The following is a 19972-nucleotide window of genomic DNA, read 5'->3' on the forward strand; positions in this document are numbered from 1 at the left end:
TCACCATTTCAATGAACATCTCCGGACTGCCTACCAAATGTGAAAGCAACGTGTCTGCCCATGAGGAGCTTTTGAAAGAACAAAAGAACAAAGAGGTTCAAAATGAAAACAAGTCATGAAAATCCAAGTCAGAATTAGTGGGAATGCTGCTCCTCCTCTCCTCCTTCTCAACTATATGACATCTAGCAAATAAAAATTTGTAAAAATCTGGCTTCCTTTTGGCAATTTCCTAACTTACACCAGTCTGGAGAAGAGATCAGTACATATTCAGAGAGTGAGTAGTAATTGAGCCCATTAGGTTAAAAAGACTAGTGGCTGAAAGTTAGGTGGGAGAAGGAAATGTGGTTGATCAGGTTCCAAAGTGGTAAAGAGGTTAGACAGGTGGACAAAATGCAACAGAGAACTATTTTTTACATTCTCAAAGATAACAAAATAATAAAACGGCATATTAGAGAAGTTCAAAGGAGATTTAAAAAATTTAATTCTTTTTTTTTTAAGTGTATTTATTTAGAGAGAGACAGAGACAGTGCAGGTGGGGAGGTGCAGAGGGAGAAAGGGAGAAAGAAAATCCCACGGAGGCTCCACACTGCCAGCACAGAGCCTGACACCTGACGTGAGACTTGAAACTACGAAGCCATGAGATCATGACCTGAGCCAAAAGCAAGAATGCGATGATCAACCAACTGACCCACCCAGGTGACCTCCCCAAAATTTAATTCTTGAACTACCATCTATTAAAAGAGACTGCCACTGGATATAAATTGCTTCGGTGCAGTTCTCTGGAAGAGATACTGCTCAATTCCCGGCTCTTTAGGATCACTACTGAACTGAAGCTCTCAAGTTCTCTCATATGATGTGAGAAAAACTGCAATCTTTACCTATAGTGTTACAGAAAGTATACTTTGATATATTCCTGATACATCATAAAGGTAAGAATTATTATGTTTAGAAACCACGCAGTTTTTGCAAAGATAAAATACAGACGCCTTACCACCATGTCTTCACAGCTCTTATCAACTGGAAGCAAGCTCTTCATAAGTTCCACATTCTCACGTAAGTGTTTTAATTCAAACGCATGCTGTCTCATACAAGTATCCAAAGATACGGTGAATTCCTGGATTAATCTCTCAACTATGTTAGAAGAGTGTGCTCGGGGAGTCAACTTGGTAACAGCTGCAAGTAACCAGGCTTTTGTTTCTGAAGAAACCGAGTCATTCGTAAGTAACTTGTAGAGCTTGGTTATAATTTCCTCTGGCGTTTCCTTATCTAAGAGGTAGGAATACTCCCCTAACACCTATGAGTAAAACAAAGAGACTATTCATATAGAAATATCAAGTCACACAGCAAATTGTACTTGGAAATCCAAAGAAAGTAGCTACTGCTGGAGTGAATTTAATCTAGATTTAAACATATTCTCATGGTGAAGAAATTATTAGATAAAGATAAAATTGTATATTTTAGGGTCAAAATTATACCAAGAATTAGAACTCAATACCAAAAGATTTTCCACATCTTTATCATTCACAATATATAAAGCAGCAGCATACCTTTACAAGCAAGCGTTCTTCTGAACTTCCAGTTCAGTTGTTGTTTTTTATAAACACTTCCACATTCTGTTACCTACTTTGCAATTAGCATTGAAACCAGTGGTTCTCACATGCTTGCATGCATGAGAGTCACCTAAGGTGTTTCATTTCTAGGTTCTACCCCCAGATATTGTGAGTGAGTGTGTCTACGGTCAGGATCTACAGTGCACATTTTGAACTGGCATCAGCTGATTCTGATTATATGATCCACAGAAGAAACTCTAAGGAATGCTGACCTTTGTTACATATCCTTTTTCTTATATCTAACTTATTTAGGTAGTACATAATCCTACTGGCCTAAAAATTATTAATAAACTGATAATTCATGTAGTGTGAGATCTTTTCTAAGTGCTATTTGGCGTGTTTTCATGTCTTTGATGTAACACTGGTACCAGCAGGAAAAAAATGGAGGGAGGTGAAGTGATAGGCAAGGGAAACTTTATAGCTAGTGACAACAAAAGGAGGAAAAATTAAGAGAAATAAATAAATCCAATCCTTAAAGTAGCAAGATAATTTTTTGAGTGGTTTAATAAGATGAAAGATATCTCTAGAAAAGGTGGTAATCTAAAACCCAGTTCAAAACTTTTGGAGGGCAGTGTTGCCTGGATGGCGCAGTTGGCTGAGCATCCAACTCTTGATTTCAGCTCAGGTCATGATCATAGGGTCAGGAGATCAAGCCTTGTGTCAGGCTCTGCACCGGTGTGGAACCTGCCTGGGATTCTCTCTCTCCCTCTGCCCCCTCCCTGTTCTCTTTCTCTCTAAAATAAATAATAATAATAATAATAATAATAATGGGAAAAGAGCGTAGGTGCATTTTCCCTATTTCTCCCATTAAATACACCTAAATCTTTGATGTTATACATAAAACACGCCAAAAAAGACACAAATAGGTGGAGAAAAGAAGGCCAATTGCTAAGGACCTCGGGATAGTACAGTGAGTTATCTGCTGCCTCATATACTCCAGACTGAGTAGTAGAGAGACAGCAACCTGGAAACAGCCATGGGCACAGACAGAACGTCCCAAGGAAAGCCTGCCCTCTAGACAAAGAGCCAGAAAGACAAAAAGCTCTTATTTTTTTATTTTTTTAATGTTTATGTATTTATTTTGAGAGAGAGAGAGAGCAAGCAAGGAAGGGACAGAGAGAAAGAGAAAGGGAGGGCCTAGCGCAGAGCCTGATGCAGGGATCAATCTCACGACCCTGGGATCATGACCAGAGCCAAAATCAAGAGTCAGACACTTAACTGACTGAGCCACACAGGTGCCCTAGGAAGACAGAAAACTTTTAGACAATAACCCTGCTGATCCAGCTAAGCACCACATAGAAAAAAAAACACAGACTCACCCACACCAGCAAAGGCTGAGCGGAGAGCCAAGACTTCCACCCCTACCAGGCTGTAAGAGGCACCCCAATTCCCTCAGAACTGAGAAGACTCAGTAGAGAGCCAGGACTTGCATCCCCACCAAGCTGTCGAGAGGCCCACTCCTCTGCAGTGTCCATGAAGACCACATATGAAGCCTGTACTTTATACCCTCTACCCGGGTATAAAGAGGGACTCTTCCGCCCCTCCACTGGGGTGGTGTCACAAGCCCACTGCAGAGTCAGGACTTTCACCACTGCTCAGCCACTGCAGGACCATCCCTCCACCGTGTCAGCGGAAGCCACACAGAGATCTCAATACCTGTGTCACAACACCATTACCGAAAGAATCCAATCAACACTTACCAAACACACCAACAACAGCAGAATATCCACTCTTTTCGAGCACTCACAGAACATATAATAAGACATATCTTAGGCCATAAAACAAACCTCAACAAACTTAACAGAACTAAATTCACAGAGTATTTCCTCTGATGACAATGGCAAACTATAAATCAGTAACAGGAAAGATAACAGAAAATTTTCTAAACACTTAAAAACTAAACAATACTCTTGTACACAATTTTTAAACAGAAAGAAGAAAGAATATTCCTGACTCATTTTATGACACTATTATTAGTTTGATATCAAAACCAAAACAATAGAGTAGAAAAAAAAATCTCATGAATTCTTAACAAGGTCTCAATAAATCTATTGAAAAAATCCTAGATTAGTTAAGCGAGTTCAGCAAGATTGCAGTGTGTTAAGATCAAACTGCAAAAATCTATTGTATTTGAATAAACTAGCAACAAACATGTGGGAACCAAAATTAAAAGTACAATATATTTACTACTGCTCTAAAGAAATTGAAATGCTTAAGTATAAATCTAACAAAACCTGCACAGAATCTGTACGTTGTAGAAAGAAATAAAAGCGCTATAAATATATGGAGTGACATGCTAAATTCATGGAAGGAAAAAAAATGAATAGCTGCCAAATACAACAACCCATTTAGGAAAAGTTATCAATTCTAAAACCACTGATGAAAGATAGTTAAGGAGGGGCACTTGGGTGGCTCAGTTTGTTAAGCATCCGACTTCACTCAGGTTGTAATCTCACAGTTCATGGGTTTGAGCCCCGCATCAGGCTCTGTGCTGGCAGTCTGCGTTGGTGGTATAGTGGTGAGCATAGCTGCCTTCCAGGCTCTGTGCTGGCAGCTCAGAGCCTGAAGCCTGTTTCAGATTCTGTGTCTCCCTCTCTCTCTGCACCTCCCCCACTCATGTTCTGTCTGTCTCAAAAATAAATAAACACTAAAAAAAGTTAAAAAAAAAAAAAAAAAAGAAAGTTAAGGAAAAGACGTTCACACATAGCCCCTCAGAATCACCTCACAGATTAGCCATAAATTACTAAGAAAGGGCATCTTTACAATGGAAGAGAGAGATCTGAAGGTCATCATCTTAACTAAACAAAGGAACCTAAAATCACTAGTAATTGGAGGAACTGATATTATATGTGTCCTGATGATACAGTAGGAAGTGCATAACATTGCTGATATAATATTCTTCCTAAAAATGTTTAACCAAACCAGAAATAAGGAGTCAAATTCAGAATGCTGGACATTCTACATGTCAACAGTATTCATCCAAAAAACTGGTATCATGAAAACAAAAAGAAAGTGAGGATACAGAATATATAGAATAAAAGGCTAAAAAGAGAACTAAATGCAATTTGTGATCCCTGACTGGATCCAGGATTGGTAGTAGTAGAAAAATAGCCATAACAGACATTTTTTGGACAATTGGATAAATGTGAACATGGACTATAAGAATTATAGAGAAATAATGTGGTTTTTTTAATATCACTATCAATATAAGTGATATTAATGAATTAATGTTACATTTCTTAGGTCTAATAATGGTTCTATGACAGAACAATGTCATTCTTAGAAGATTCACATTGAATTATTTTTGGAGGGTCATGATGTCTGCAATTTATAGGTAGATCTAGATCTAGATGTAGATATAGTAAAGCAAAGGTGGTTAAAAATATTAACAGGGAATCTAAATGAAAAGTATAGAGGTATTTATTATACCAGTTTCAACTTTCCTGCGGATGAGAAAAAAAATTCTTAAATAAAAGTCTGGGTAAAATTTAAGTTAACATGCTAACATTTGGTAAAACTATAAAATATTAAAATATGCATACCCTACAATCCTGCAGTTGTACTTCACCAAAGCTCCCCCTATAGAAACATTCACCCATATACACAACAAAAAATACAAAGAGTTGATGGTATGTAGGCAATTACATATGATTATGTGCCAGAAGATGTGACCTTCATCTTGCAATGGATGATCTCTTTGCTGGCTTTGATGAAGCAAGGAGGCATGTTGGGAGGCCCACATGCAAGAAACTGAGGGCAGCTCTAGGAACTAAGGGTAGCCTACAGTCAACAGTCTGAACTTCAAACCCTCAGTCGTACAACTGCAAGAAACAGATTTCTTCTAACAACCACACAAGCTTGGAAGTGGATCCTTCACCAGTCAAGTTTCAGATGAAACAGCAGCTCCAGCCAACACCTGACTGCAACCCTACGCAGAGAACCCAGCTAAGCCACGTCTCAACTCCTGACCCACAGAAACTGTGAAATAATAAATTTATGTTGTTTGAAGCACTAAGTCTGTGGTAATACATAGCAATGAAAAACTAATATAACACAGATGCATGAGTATTCAAATACTCTAACACAGATTCACAGAGAAAATACAATAAATGTATTGTAGACCCAGACAGATACCTAACCAGGTGTCTATACTACACACACAAGTGAGATGAAAGGGAGAATGAATAGACAGGTAGATAGTTAAGTGACAAACTAGCCAATGAGAAAGAACATGGATAGCTAAAGGAGTTAGAACAGAACTGAATGATTTCTGAAGGAAATATATTGCTAGAACTGGGTTTTATGAAAAAAGCAACATTATAAATACTTATGATCTAATGTACTTTGCTCACCCAACTCATAACTTGAAGAAATTTCTGTGGATAGAACACATTTTCCGCATCTAGTAAAGTGAGATAAGACTGAACTGCATAGAGCCTTAATTGTTGATCTTCTGTTTCATCATCAAAACCTACAAAGAAATTGATATATCATTTTAACTTTCATTAAAAACTCTAATGACTCTGTAATAAAAACATTTAATTTTGAAATCTTCCCTGAATGCAGTAACTTACTAACCTTCTGCTAGCAGTCTCAGAAAGTTATTGGGAATATCAGGATGCATGACGTCTCCTCCCACTGAAAACACAGCGTTCATTGTCTGAATAAACCACGCATTATCCGGGGCATATGTGTCCACAGTGTTAAGACCAAGTACACTTCCAAACGTCACTTACTAAAATTACCTTTTCTGCATCAATCTTTTAAAGAATAACCCCCAACCCATCCTACTTATGTATTTTTACTTTTAACCTCTGCCAATTAATTGTGCTTTTATGTAGAATAGGTGCTCAGTAAAAAAGCTTATTTAATAAGCTTAATAAACTAAGTTCTTGTTGCTTCATCTAGCACCATGCTTTGTACACACTAAGCATCCAATAAATAAGCGTGAAAAAATTTAAAGAAATGTTCCAGTTGCCTAAGGACAAATTAACGGGAAGTGACATACACTTCAAGAGGCTAAATGTGATGTGTATACTTAAACAAGCTATTTAATCTTTTTTCTAACCTGTTCTTCTTCAGTTCTAAAATTCTATCATTCTGCTGACCAGAGTTATGTGTGGCACTAGGTAACAGAAAACTATACTTAAGCAACTTCCAAGATGCCTGACTGGATTAATATTGTACATTTATTCTTCCTTTGATTTAAATAACAGACATCTTTAAAGAATAGAATATCTTTGTGACCTGTAAAGTTCTCTGACTTTAGAAAGCAAATGTGAAGAAAAGAGACACGTGAATGGCATTCCTAACTATCTTACTGGGACAATTTCCAGTATAAACAACAGCATAAAGGATAAATTTTAGAACACTGATCCCTACTCCCAAGGACCCCCTGCAAAACAAGAACTTTTACCAGAAAAAAACTAATTATGAAATAATATCAAAGATAAGGAAGCAATGAAAAAGGAATCAGGCAGAGGTTCCTGTGTCTTTCTGCTCATAACACTGATCAACTGAATGAAAAGAACCAGGGGGGAAAAGCCATCCACTAAGAAGCCTACACAAATTCCTGTTTTTGACAAGAAAGGCCTGAATATCAGGTATGGGAAAAGTTATTGTGTGTCTCTGAACTCAACTTGCAAGTGACCACATCTAAACCAATCATTCTAATGTCACTATGTAACTGGGGTGCCTGGGTGGCTCGGTCTTAGGTTCAGCACCCAACTTGGGCTTAGGTCATGATCTCACAGCTCATGAGCTCGAGCCATGCATCAGGCTCTATGCTGAGAGATCAGAGCCTGGAGCCTACTTCAGATTCTGTATCTCCCTCCCTCTGAACCTTCCCTGCTTGCACTCTCTCTCTCAAAAATGAATAAACATTAAAAAAAATTTTTTTAAGTCACTATGTAACAAAAGGTATTTCACGACTTATGGTCCAAACAAAGGATATTTCTCAGCGAGCTCAGCTATTTTGCCAACCAAATTGACGATGATATACTCTTCTTTGCTCTGTTGTAAATATTCAAGCATTTTCTGGACAATCACTGTTATATTCTGTGCATTAGTAATTCTGTAAAGAAGTTCCAGAGTCTATTTAAGAGAAATAAAAACACCATTATAAAACTTTACGTATGATAATTCCAGTAAACACAGCAATATATAGGTTTATACCATTGATTCTCCCATTTTATACAGATCAACTGGGCAGTCAGTTAATAAGTGCTGAAGAAATGCATTTTTTTTTTTAGAAATGCACATTTTAACTAAACAGAACTTAAGAAAGGTAGAATCTACTGTCAAAAAAATGAATTATGGGGGCGCCTGGGTGGCTTAGTCGGTTAAGCGTCCGACTTTCGCTTGGGTCATGATCTCGCGGTTCGTGGGTTCAAGCCCCGCGTCGGGCTCTGTGCTGACTGCCAGCTCGGAGCCTGGAGCCTGTTTCAGTCTGTGGCTCCCTCTCTCTCTGACCCTCCCCTGCTCACGCTGTCTCTCTCTCTCCTAGAAATAAATAAAACATTTAAAAAAAAAAAAAAATGAATTATGATCAGTTTTATTGATACCAGTAATAATTGTAACGTGACTACTTCTACATGAGAGGCCACGTAAAGACTAAAAAATTAAAAGGTTTATAATCTATTTTCTAAGTGCTGATGCATAGGGGCACATGTACCCCAATGTTCATAGCAGCACTCTCAATAACAGCCAAAACATGGAAAGAGCCTAAGTGTCTATCAATGGACGAATGGATAAAAATGTAACAGCTTCTTAAACCTGTATCACTTATGCCTGTATGTGTGTCTATACACACATATATACACAAATGAAAATCCAGTCTTACAAACTATATCTTCCACACTACGCAAACAACAGAAAATAGCCCTTGAAAGGGTTTGTCAGCTGAGGGCAAGTGGCCTCTACTGGATGAACAAAGGTTGGGGGCTCAAGTGCTTCAAAGCCTTTAGCAAGGCCTCTGTTCAGAATCTCAGACAGCAAGGAAAAACCATGTTATAGCTGCTTTCTCAGTGCTCAGGAATATTCCTCTTGGTTCCTCTTAAAGGAAGACCAGTACCAGAGCAAGCTCCCATCTGTGCTTTCTGAGGCCCTACTTAAGGTTCTAAAATATCGTTAATGCCTAGAAATCAATATGAGACCAATAGCAGGACTGAGAAAGTATCATTTACTGGTATTTTAGGATCAACAACATTAACTGCAAGAGAATTTCCTCATAGCCTACTTGTCAAACTTGTTCAAAATATCTTTAGGGTTCTTTGTAATTGAAAAATTACAGATTACAAAATCTTTGCCAGGATTTCAAGTACAAAAGGTAACTGTTCTAGTTCATTCTTAACTGCATTTTAAAATCTATAAATACATAGGTTCCCCCATTAATAGCTTTCAGTTTATATAGCTGTTTCAGACATGCTCCCTGTAGACTCTAAACTATATGTTATATATTTTTAGATAATTACACCAAATTTATTTCCTACTCTAAGACCATGCAATTTAGCATTTCCAGGATTGCATGAGACAGAGTATTAGGAACTGCATGGCTCAAGAGAGGACTTTTATGTTAGTTCCTTCTTGCCTTCTTTCTCCCTGTGAGAAAGAAATTCCCAAGCAAATGGGAATCCCAGTCTGAAACAACAGGTCACTCCACATCCACGACCAAAGTTCTTCTATGTAACTACTCACAGAGGTTAGACACAATAGCAGCATTCAAAGAGACAGTACTGCAGTGCCTTCCTGGAATATCACTGATACTACTTTCCCCCAAGAATTCAAACTACTTTTCTCACAGCAGGTAATAGACAAAACAGATCAGACTTGATAATTTAAAAAGACGTTTATTTTCCCTTTGACTCTCATTTTTAAATAAGGGCCAATACTTAAAAACCTCAATAAGAAAACTGTACCTAAGTCAACTCTGTTCAATTTAGTAGCCAACCACATAAAGAAAACGCATGTTCTATATCTGTTCAAAGTGGAAGAGCCAAATAATTATTGTTATTGTCCTTTGGTGACTTCTCATTCTTCTATGACGCCTACACATAGAAAGTAGGCCAACTACAAACTTCCCAGACTTGAGGTAAGTAACAATTTTCAGAAGATTTAAAAATATAAACACAAAAAGAAAAAACATATGTATATGAAAATTTCTCAAAAACACTTTTGTTTCAAAAATAGTACCTTTTAAAATTCAAAATTTATACCTTTCTTTTAGAATTATAATTGTTTAATGAAGTAGTATCCTTCCAATAAGCTACTTTTAACTCAATGCTTTTAAGTAATTCAGATGTCCAATAAATTATCTTTATTTTTAAAATAAAAAATAAAAACATTCATTCTTCCTAACTAGGTCCCATGTACCATTTTATTTATTTATTTCTAAATATAATTAATTGTCAAATTGGCTTCCATATAATACCCAGTGCTCATTCCAACAAGTGCCCTCCTCAATGCCTATCGCCCCCATATATCATTTTAAATGAAGGCACAGAGTGATTTGTTTACATGAAAATTAACAGAAACACATATATAGGCACCCAAGTGGTTAGTGAAGCAATTCTAAGAAGTTCAAATCATTTGGGGGTTATTTTTATTAACTCTTTCACTACTTCTACATATTTAATAAGGAATGCATTAGCCCACTTTACAGATGTTAAGAAGAGTATGAAAAAATATTATTCATCATAAATTATGTCTTGGGGCGCCTGGGTGGCTTAGTCGGTTAAGCGTCCGACTTTCGCTTAGGTCATGATCTCGCGGTTCGTGGGTTCGAGCCCCGCATCGGGCTCTGTGCTGACTGCCAGCTCGGAGCCTGGAGCCTATTTCAGAGTCTGTGTCTCCCTCTCTCTCTGACCCTCCCCTGCTCACGCTGTCTCTCTCTCTCTCTTAGAAATAAATTTAAAAAAATAAAATTAAATAAATAAATAAATAAATTACATCTTAAATTACATTAACAGAAAGATCTGGAAATAGAATTCAGGTCTCTTCTTGGACCGAAAAACATATTAATGAATCCATACAGGTAACTGAACCTAACTCCTCTAACTCATAGGTTAAAAACATTTGTGAAGATATGGACACAGGGCTTTTTAGAAAAGCTCCTTAAACTTTACTAGAAAGAATAAAATACACTCAAAAGTTAAAATACACGTGTGTGTGACACACACACACACACACACACACACACAGTCTACTACTTTCCTCTCTCCATAATACTAAACAGAAGTTTAAAAACTGTAACACTTCACGTACACTATTCAAAGTACCAGTTTACCTCTCTTTTAATAATGGGATCAGGATGGTCTAAGCATTCAATTATGGTCATCTGGTGCTGAAGAGCCAGGGTGGGATCCTGCTGGATAACATAGGTAAGAGCCTTCAGCCCTAGAAACAAAGATTACGATATACAAAGTGACTTGAAACAAATATCCAGCAAATTTCAAGAGCTCTTTGTAATATCTGCCAAAATTATCTAATCATCTTACCTAAGTATTTGAGATTTATTTTAGGTGACAGAACAAATTTTCCAATGCACTTGGCAGCCTTCTCAAGTAATTCTGATTTAGGATAAATAGAATAAACTGTATGCACACATTCAAAGAGAATAGCTAGAGAAAGAAAATATAAAAATGTCAGGGATCATGTTAAGGCATAATAAAAGAACTTACTTGTGTAGAGCTTAGAACAAAACAAGCTAATTAGAAGGTCAGTTTTAGTAAAAAATTATTTACAGAAAATTTTCAAAGATAGGAACTTTACTGTTTTCAGGCTTACACAGTTATTAGGATTATATTACCATAATATATATATTAATAGCTAGAAATGATGCATTCACTCATGCAACAAGTATTTACTGAACACCTCCTATGTGCCAGGCATTGTTCTAATAGTATGGATACAGCAGTGAACAAAAAAGATAAAAACCCCTGCCCTTTAGGAGCTCACATTCTAATGGACACATAAGTAATATATTCATTGTTCTTATATAAACAGGTGTTTCCAACACTGCTTGAATGCTTCAAAATTTGTTCTCAGGCAGTTTCTACCATCTATACATAGAAACTATATACGTAGTTTATATCAATGTAATCATTTTAGGATGCTCTAGCATTCATTTCAAAGTAGGGCCACTTCATAAAAATCCTCAAGTCACTTCTTTAAAAGAAACCTCAAGGAACACTGAACAATCTATACAACATTTTGATAGTGTTCAAATTTGATTTTCTAATACAATCAAAGATTGGATAACTATGATAATGATCAAAATAGACACTAAATTTTTTTTCAAACTCTTTTAAAGAGCCTGAGTCAAGGAGCCTGAGCTTTGTGATGGTAAACAAAGAAGAACGAGTGGTATCAAGTCCTGCATGTGCCATGGAAGCACAGTATAAGTGAGGCACAGACTCAGCGGACTTAACAGTCCTACAAGTTGAAGCGTATCAGGTGTCCTTGACAGAACCATTTCTTCTCTTTCCTAAAGCTTAAAACAAAACAATCGGATACTTTGTTGTGTCCAACATAGATCTTGAGTATTCAACCAGCTAGGTTTTCTACTGTTAGGTTGCCTATCAACTGATTCACACATAAACTTTGTATAAAAAACTTTATAAAAACTTTTTCTATAGAAGGAGAAAGAGAGAAAATAAATCAGAAATACAAATTTCTCTTTAGGAAGGGGACTGACTTTAAAAGAAAACCTACAAAGATAGTTAGTTGAACCTAGAAAGATACTCTGTAAATTCAGATGTTATGCTGTAAAATGTCCTTATTCTGGCCATGAAAAAAGTTAACTTTATGACTTCATGAACTAAACAAAAAGAGGCTTAGTCAAGTGACTGACCAACTAAGGCAGGAACGGATAAACTACCACTAAATCCATCCCTTGACCTATTTTTGCAAGCCTGTGAACTAAGAACAATTTTTACTTTTTTTTTTTTGAGATATAATTGACATATAACATTATATGAGTCTCAGGTGTACAATTCCATTTTTTAAAGGTCGTAGAAAAACAAAGTAACAAAGGAGAATTTATGACAGAAACCTGTATTACCTACAAAGCCTAAAATATTTACTACCTGGCCCCCTTTTCAGAAAGTGTTTGGGGCGCCTGGGTGGCTCGGTCAGTTGAGCATCCAACTTCGACTCAGGTCATGACCTCACAGTTTGTGGGTTTGAGCCCCGCATCGGGCTCTGTGCTAACAGCCAGCTTAGAGCCTGGAGCCTGTTTCAGATTCTGTGTCTCCCTCTCTCTCTGACCCTCCCCTGCTCATGCTGTCTCCCTCTCTCTCTTAGAAATAAATTTGAGGGGCACCTGGGTGGCTTAGTCGGTTAAGCGTCCGACTTTTGCTTAGGTCACGATCTCGCGGTTCGTGGGTTCGAGCCCCGCGTTGGGCTCTGTGCTGACTGCCAGCTCAGAGCCTGGAGCCTGTTTCAGTCTGTGTCTCCCTCTCTCTCTGACCCTCCCCTGCTCACGTTGTCTCTCTCTCTCTCTCCTAGAAATAAATAAAACATTAATAAAAAAATAAAACCACCTTTGGAGGTTTCTTTAAAAAAAAAAAAAAAAAGAAATGAAAGAAAGAGTTTGCCAAACCCAGAACTAATAGACCAGTACTAAGTAAGATTAAAAACATGATGATCCATCTTCTGTCCTGACAGTTTCCTTTACAGATTCCTGCCATTCAGAACTCTCCTGCTATCAAACTGTGTTGCTACAAAAGCTTCTCATTACCCATCCAAAATCCAAACTTTTATTTAGATGCTCATAAACTAGTAAAAGTAAAATTAATAGCTGATAAATTGCACTTATGAACTTAGTGCATAAATGAGCTAAAAATGAATTTAATAGATTTTTAAATAACTTCTCCACTATAGCTAAATCCCTTTATTCCCCAACTCTCCAAAAATCTGAGTATAAGTCCATAAATGAAACAGCAGCCACCCTGGTGTCTCCCCTATGCAGTGGCTTAAAAAAAAAAAAAAAAAAAAAAAGGTACTTCTGAGGATTTCTAAACATAAAAGCACAATGCGAAATTTTGTTTTCTCTTCAAGAGCAATTCAGGTCCTAATCAAAATATCAAGTAAAAGTTACCAAATAGAAAATTAATAACATACCAACATTTGTGATACTGTGGTTTTATCATAGGTATTTGGGGTTGGGTTATATACAAAACTTGAAGACATTTCACTGACACCTTATCCTTCAGACTAGACTTTTCTTTCATATTAAATAAGTTAAGTATCTATTGACACCACTCTGACAGGGAAATGTAGGTACCACGCTATGGGGGTGAAAGTCCCAGTTCTCCATCTGCTTCCTTTGACACCTGGAGAAGAGGAGATCCTCGGTCCTTCTGGGTGGGGGGTGGGAGCAACTGCTGATACTATCCTGCCTCGGAAAGGAAGGGGCACCTCATTACCTCTCCTTACATGGCCTCCACTGACACTGATGGGGTGGCCTGGGTCTCCCTGACCAGTGGTTAAAGCTCCAACTCTTTCTAGGCTTCCCCTAACACCACCCCAGCAAAGAGGGGAGAGGTACTTCATTAACTCCCTATTCCTAGGTATGTGAAATCCAGGCTTCTCACATCACCTCCACGGACAGTGTAAGCGAGATATGCCCCACTCCCGACACCTGGCAGGGATGAAATTCTGGCTTTCCTCTTGGGCTTCTCCACCATGAGCCCAGCAGAAGCAGTGAGAATCTGGTTACACCTGGTGAGGGTGGAAATCCTGGCTCTCCACTCAGTCTTTTCTGACATGAGTGAGTCCATAATTTATTACGTGTGATGCCTGGCTGGAAGAGAGAGGCTACCGTCTAAAAGTTTTCTACCTTGCTAGCTTGCCCTTTTCTTGTCAGTCCTTTGGCTAGACAGCAGCATTTTTGTTTGCAAGTGCTGGCGTTTCCAGGTTGCTGGCTCTCCAGTACCCAGTGCAGGAAATAGAAGGCAAAAAGAAAACCCAGGGCACTCACCGTGCGTTCCTCGCATCCCAAGGTCCTAACCAGTCCGTTTTCATTTCTCCACCTTTCAGAGTCTTATGTTAATTTTATATATAGTGTCCATTAAGTGGGAAAAACAGGGAAACACACTTCTATGTATTTTTGATGGTTCTGTCCCTTGTACTCCATTTTCTATAATTCTCCAAAACTTACGAAATAGCTTACTACAAATGTTACTCTCATCTTATCAGTACCCTGCCCAAAAATCTTCCGTATCTCTGGATTTATACAGTATAAAGCCCAAACTCATTTGACTGCCACAAGAGGACCTCTGCACTATGGCCTTTCCACTGCTCCCACTATAACTGTCCATGCAGACTGGTAAGCCAATCTTCTCTTTTTATAACCCCACTTTTTAATATCCCCACTTCTGCACCTTTTCTCATGTTCCCTCCACCTAGACCCCTCTTCTAGCTATCTGTAACCTACCTACCTGGCAGGGTCCCATTATATCAATAAACCTTTATGTGTGTCTTCAGGTCCACTGTGATCTCTACCACCACTGGAATCCTGTAACATTTATTCCCTGTACCACCCCATAGTATTCTGCTTTATACTGGTATAATCCTTTCAAAAATAAGCTAGTTCTCCCATTATACCATAAATTCCTTGAAGGCAAAGATTAAATTTACACTCCTCATATCCTCTATTATCATTTTGTACAATGCCTGGCACATAACAGTACTCAATAAATGTCTCTGATGAGATTTTGTCTTAACACCAAGGTTAGTTAAAATAATGGGATTTTCATAAAAATATGATTTAGGAACTATAAAGGCTAAAATCCAATCAGATAACTGATAAAAGTAAAGTAGTTTTTCTCTTCCTTCAATTCAACTAAAACGTATTACTCATTGATTAACCTAGTGCCAGACAGTGGGATAGACACAGTCTCTTCCCTTATGAAGTTCGTAATTTAAAATTCACATTCTTAAGCAATAAAATATTCATGTTAGCATTACTAGAGAACATTCTACCTTTGATAAAATCACTCAAAGTTATAAACTGTATCAATACAAATATGGAGGGGAAGCCTAACAATGGAAAGATTAATAAAGGAAATAAATAAAACAGAAACTGTAAGGTTTCCATGGCAAGGTAAAACACTGGACTGACAGCCTACAAAGAAACGAATTATTGGTGTTGGTCCCAGAAATGTTAATAAGGGAAAGGTGTCCTAGTGGAGAACATTAAAAAATATTTCCTCAGGTATACAGTACTCTCCAAATCAAAAGGAACAGATAACCGTGGTTATCTCCAAGAAGGGGAACTGGGTGGTAGGTGGTAAGGGCAAAAGGGACACTTACTGTTCACTGTATACCTTTTTGTACCTTTTGAGTTTTGAACCATGTGCATATATTACCTATTCAAAAAAATAAAAAAATTAAAGCTGAAATGTCAATTACAAAAAAAAAATTGTCCAAGAAAAAGAAAATCAGATCCTTAACTGATTCTAAACAGATTTCCTTGAGAGTCTTTCAAACTCTTATCCTGCACACTAATTATATCTCAAGCAAAACTTTAACTTTGCTGGCTGCAAAGACTCTGACACTCCTCTGGGTCTTCTGACGGCTAGGAGCCAAACAACCCATGTCAGGAAGGATCATCCTTATCTCTGGCCTGACTCCTCTCAGTACACAGCAGGATCCTACATACTATCAACCGCTCATTACACTATACACTTATAAGGGCAGGGACTGTGTCTATCTTATTCTCCTTTTAATCTCACATACTTATCATGGAGAAATACACAAATCCATAAACTCTTCCCTCAATCTGTACCTAGTTTACAAAACTAGTTTTTGTTTTGTAAGCCTTCAATAAATACTGGTTGAACAACTGAATAAACCACTTTTACTGCCTTAATTACCATTTATACATGCAAAACATAAATCTATCCTCCAAAATTTACCATCTCAATTCACTATCATGTGCATTGTCATCCCTGTATAAGTCTCATACATGCAATTCTTTCTCCTTATTCCCAACTCCATCTTCGTCAAACACTTCTCTTACAGTTAAACTACTACAATTTCTGCCCTCTAGTCCATCCCACATTTCTACAATCATTGTTCTTAAAGATTCACAGTTTACCACTGTCTAAAAAAAAAGGATAGTCTTTATCCCCTACTTCACAGTATTTTACCAGATAAAGGAATGACTTCTCATTTGAGTTAATCTCTCAGTGCCTCTTATTTTTCTCTATAGCATGCAAAATTCAAACTATTTTTACTTTGCCTCTGAATATTTCCAAATACTTCATTGTCTTTACTGAGCTTTTTCAAACTAATCAACAAACTAACAGTTCCTCCCTCTCGCTATTAAGATTGGAAGTTATTTGGTAACTTTTCTCAGTCCTCTCCCCTCTCCCCCAAATTACTCATCTCCTATCACTAAATTACTTTAAAATTGTACATAACATATAACTACTGTCTCCTCACAGAGCAATATGTTGTTATTCCATATATGTATCCTATATGTTTTGTCTATATCCTATCCTTCCTTCAGTTCTCTTCTTAAACCTTCCTTGTTCTCCCTCTCATTTAAGACTAACTGCTATATTCTCCCATAGCTGCTATATTCTTTCATACAAAGGAGTAACTCTCCTTTGTAACATTTACACCACCTGTGCCTTTCCATTTATCATCTATACAGTCTGTGAGATCAATGATAATGTAATCAATGATAACTGTTTTATTCACAGCTGTATTACTTATACAGGTTATCTTCACAGTCAATTAGATGTTTCATGAATATTTTCAATAGAAAGATAATTTCTCTTAAAATATTTTAAAAAGAGAGATAATTTTAATAATGAATTTAGATCAACATATAAAATAATGCCATTATTTCTATTAGTTATCTAATGCTTGTACTGAAAAATAATAACCCAAAGAACCACCTTAAAAATTAACATAAAATTCTATTGGAATTTATAGTATTCTAACACACATTTTGCTATCATGCTGAAAAACACCGTCAATCATTAGAGTAACATTTATGTATGTTACCTACCATATGTGACATTGTGATTTAACTCGGCTCTTCGTAAGGATTCATCAAGAACATCATACATTAATTCACTTGTCCTGTTTAAAAGATATTTTATTTGCAGTAGAATTACAGTATTATAACTCAATAAAACAGTTTTTCTAACGTCTCTCTCTTTAAAACTGAGGATCTACAGAAAAGAAGTGAAAAAAATTCATTTTATGAAGTTATGGAAATTTCACTTCTTCAAGATTCCATGTGCTCTTTTTCATGAGTTTAATTTCTGCTTTATCAAAGTTGACTTGTCAATGGAGAGATATACATAAGTCAATCAACTCTTTACCTGTACCTAGTATACGAATCAGGTTTTTGTTTGGCTAAACACACTACCTATTATAATTTTATTTGCATTAAAATATTTCTGCCTGTTTCACCTTACTACAGTAATATCTCACACATCCAGATTATACCAGACAATTTTTAACCAAATAGTTTTTTAAAAGTATTCAAACGCTACTCTTTATTTGAGCAGCACCAGGTTTTCTGGAGGAAAGTTTAACTTTCATTTATGTTAGCTATAAAGAAATTATCTTTTGTAAAACAGGTTTATACCATTCTTATGTCTTTATGGTCACTGATTACAGTTATGGGAGCTGGGTTTAAGTAGATACTGTAAGAAAATGCAGTGCCTGGAAGGAAGGAAGGAAGGAAGGAAGGAAGGAAGGAAGGAAGGAAGGAAGGAAGGAAGGAAGAAGAAAGAAAGAGCTTTGTAAAGCACTCTGTCTTGAAATCTAGAAAAGTCGTCTCCAAGAGGCTTGTGTGAAACAATGGCTTCTCAACTGGCATTTCTGTCTCTCTTTTACAAATTCAAAAAGCAACAATAGGGAAAAAAAAAAACTACCATCAACACAGAACACACACAGTAGTCTTGCAGAGAAACTACACTGTAAAACAAACAAAAGGATCAAAATAACCTGGGGCCATACAAATGACATCAGATGTATGTTACATCTTTTTCAGAAAATGTTTTTCTAAATATACAGCTAGAAAATTTTAATTTCAAGTGTATGAACTTTTATTCTGTCTTGAATGAAGTATAACAATCCTTTGAGAATCCAGAACCATATTCTAAAATCCCTCATTTTATTGTGTAAGCACTTTTTCCAGACAATACCACATAGCAGACATTACAACCCGTCCCCCAAATTCGGTAATACGACACCTAGATTACAGTCTAGTTTCTCAATTTTAAAAGCTGATGTCTGGCGTAAGAGTCATGATTAACCACATAAAAATATAGAAATGTGTGCAGACATGATCAAGCCAAACAGGAAAAACCTAAGAAGAATGCTATAAAACACAAGGAAATATCCAAACAGGAGATATAAAAGAATATAAATATAAGACTTTTCCACTAAATTAACTCTTTTAATTAAATACATTAGAATCCTGTGCTCTCTTCAGCAGCATGGATAATAAATACATTAGAATCCTGTTATAAAATACCATTTTTACTTTGCCACACTGGACTAACCATGTCTTAAGAAATACAAGATTTGTGTTAACATAAAATCTCAGAGTTGGGACAACAAAGGAGAAGATATTCTAATGTTCCCCAACACCATAAGAGTTCCACTCTTTATTCATTTCCTTGAGCCGAATTCTATTCAACTGAGCTCTCTGGAGGTAAGCTCTCCCATTGTATGTGTTCTTTGTAACTTTGTATGTATTCCCCAAATTCATTCATAAAGGAAAGAAGGAAGATAATGAGTTAATGAATTTAGTAAATTCACTAAAAGCCTCCAAAGTTACTTCACGAAAATATATTGTGACTGGACCTTTTTAGACTCGTGAGATCTGGATGCATTACTATGAAATTTGTGATTTTAAAACAGAATTCCAGTGCACTCCCAACTAGAGCTATGCCATAGGGTAGGCTGGATTATATAAAATAAAATTAGGGCAAACATTTCTAATGTGTGCATCTACTCCCATCACCTCCAGTTTTTTGACCTAGGAATTTAGAGTCAGAAACACAGAAAAAACGACATAGCAATATCAAAAGTGATACAGTCCAACTAGCTCTCATCAGGAGTTCACAGGCAGAGGGACACTGACATGACACTGACAAGGCATCACCGGGAGCCACAGCCTAGAAGACAATCCCATTGTAAAGCTGGGCTAAAGAATTACAAGGTACCCTACCGCATAGAAGAAAACCAGATATCATAAAGTCAGAACACTGACTAGCAAATATTTTCTTAAGACAGAAAAATATCAAGGTCTCAAGCCATGGTCCTTGCTCTCAAGTGAACTAAAATCTAGTTGGACTTGTCCTTGCACAGTTCAGAAAAAAAAAAATGTA

General features: G+C 36.9%; 1 protein-coding gene across 2 annotated transcripts in view; it reads right to left on the reverse strand.

Annotated features, from left to right (window-relative positions):
- The window catches only part of AP4E1 (adaptor related protein complex 4 subunit epsilon 1), a 59508-nt gene that overhangs the window by 19502 nt on the left and 20034 nt on the right, over positions 1-19972 (reverse strand). For both annotated transcript variants that reach the window (XM_039237130.1, XM_039237131.1), the window contains 7 exons: positions 17632-17705; positions 11105-11227; positions 10894-11003; positions 7564-7703; positions 6189-6301; positions 5963-6081; positions 992-1294 (listed from right to left, as the gene is read on the reverse strand). In XM_039237130.1, coding sequence (XP_039093061.1) covers positions 992-1294; positions 5963-6081; positions 6189-6301; positions 7564-7703; positions 10894-11003; positions 11105-11227; positions 17632-17705 — 982 coding nt within the window. The remainder of the gene's footprint in view (positions 1-991; positions 1295-5962; positions 6082-6188; positions 6302-7563; positions 7704-10893; positions 11004-11104; positions 11228-17631; positions 17706-19972) is intronic.

This window comes from Hyaena hyaena, unplaced genomic scaffold (genome assembly GCF_003009895.1).
Source record: "Hyaena hyaena isolate Hyena2069 unplaced genomic scaffold, ASM300989v1 scaffold_120, whole genome shotgun sequence".
NCBI classification, from domain to species: Eukaryota; Metazoa; Chordata; class Mammalia; order Carnivora; family Hyaenidae; genus Hyaena; species Hyaena hyaena.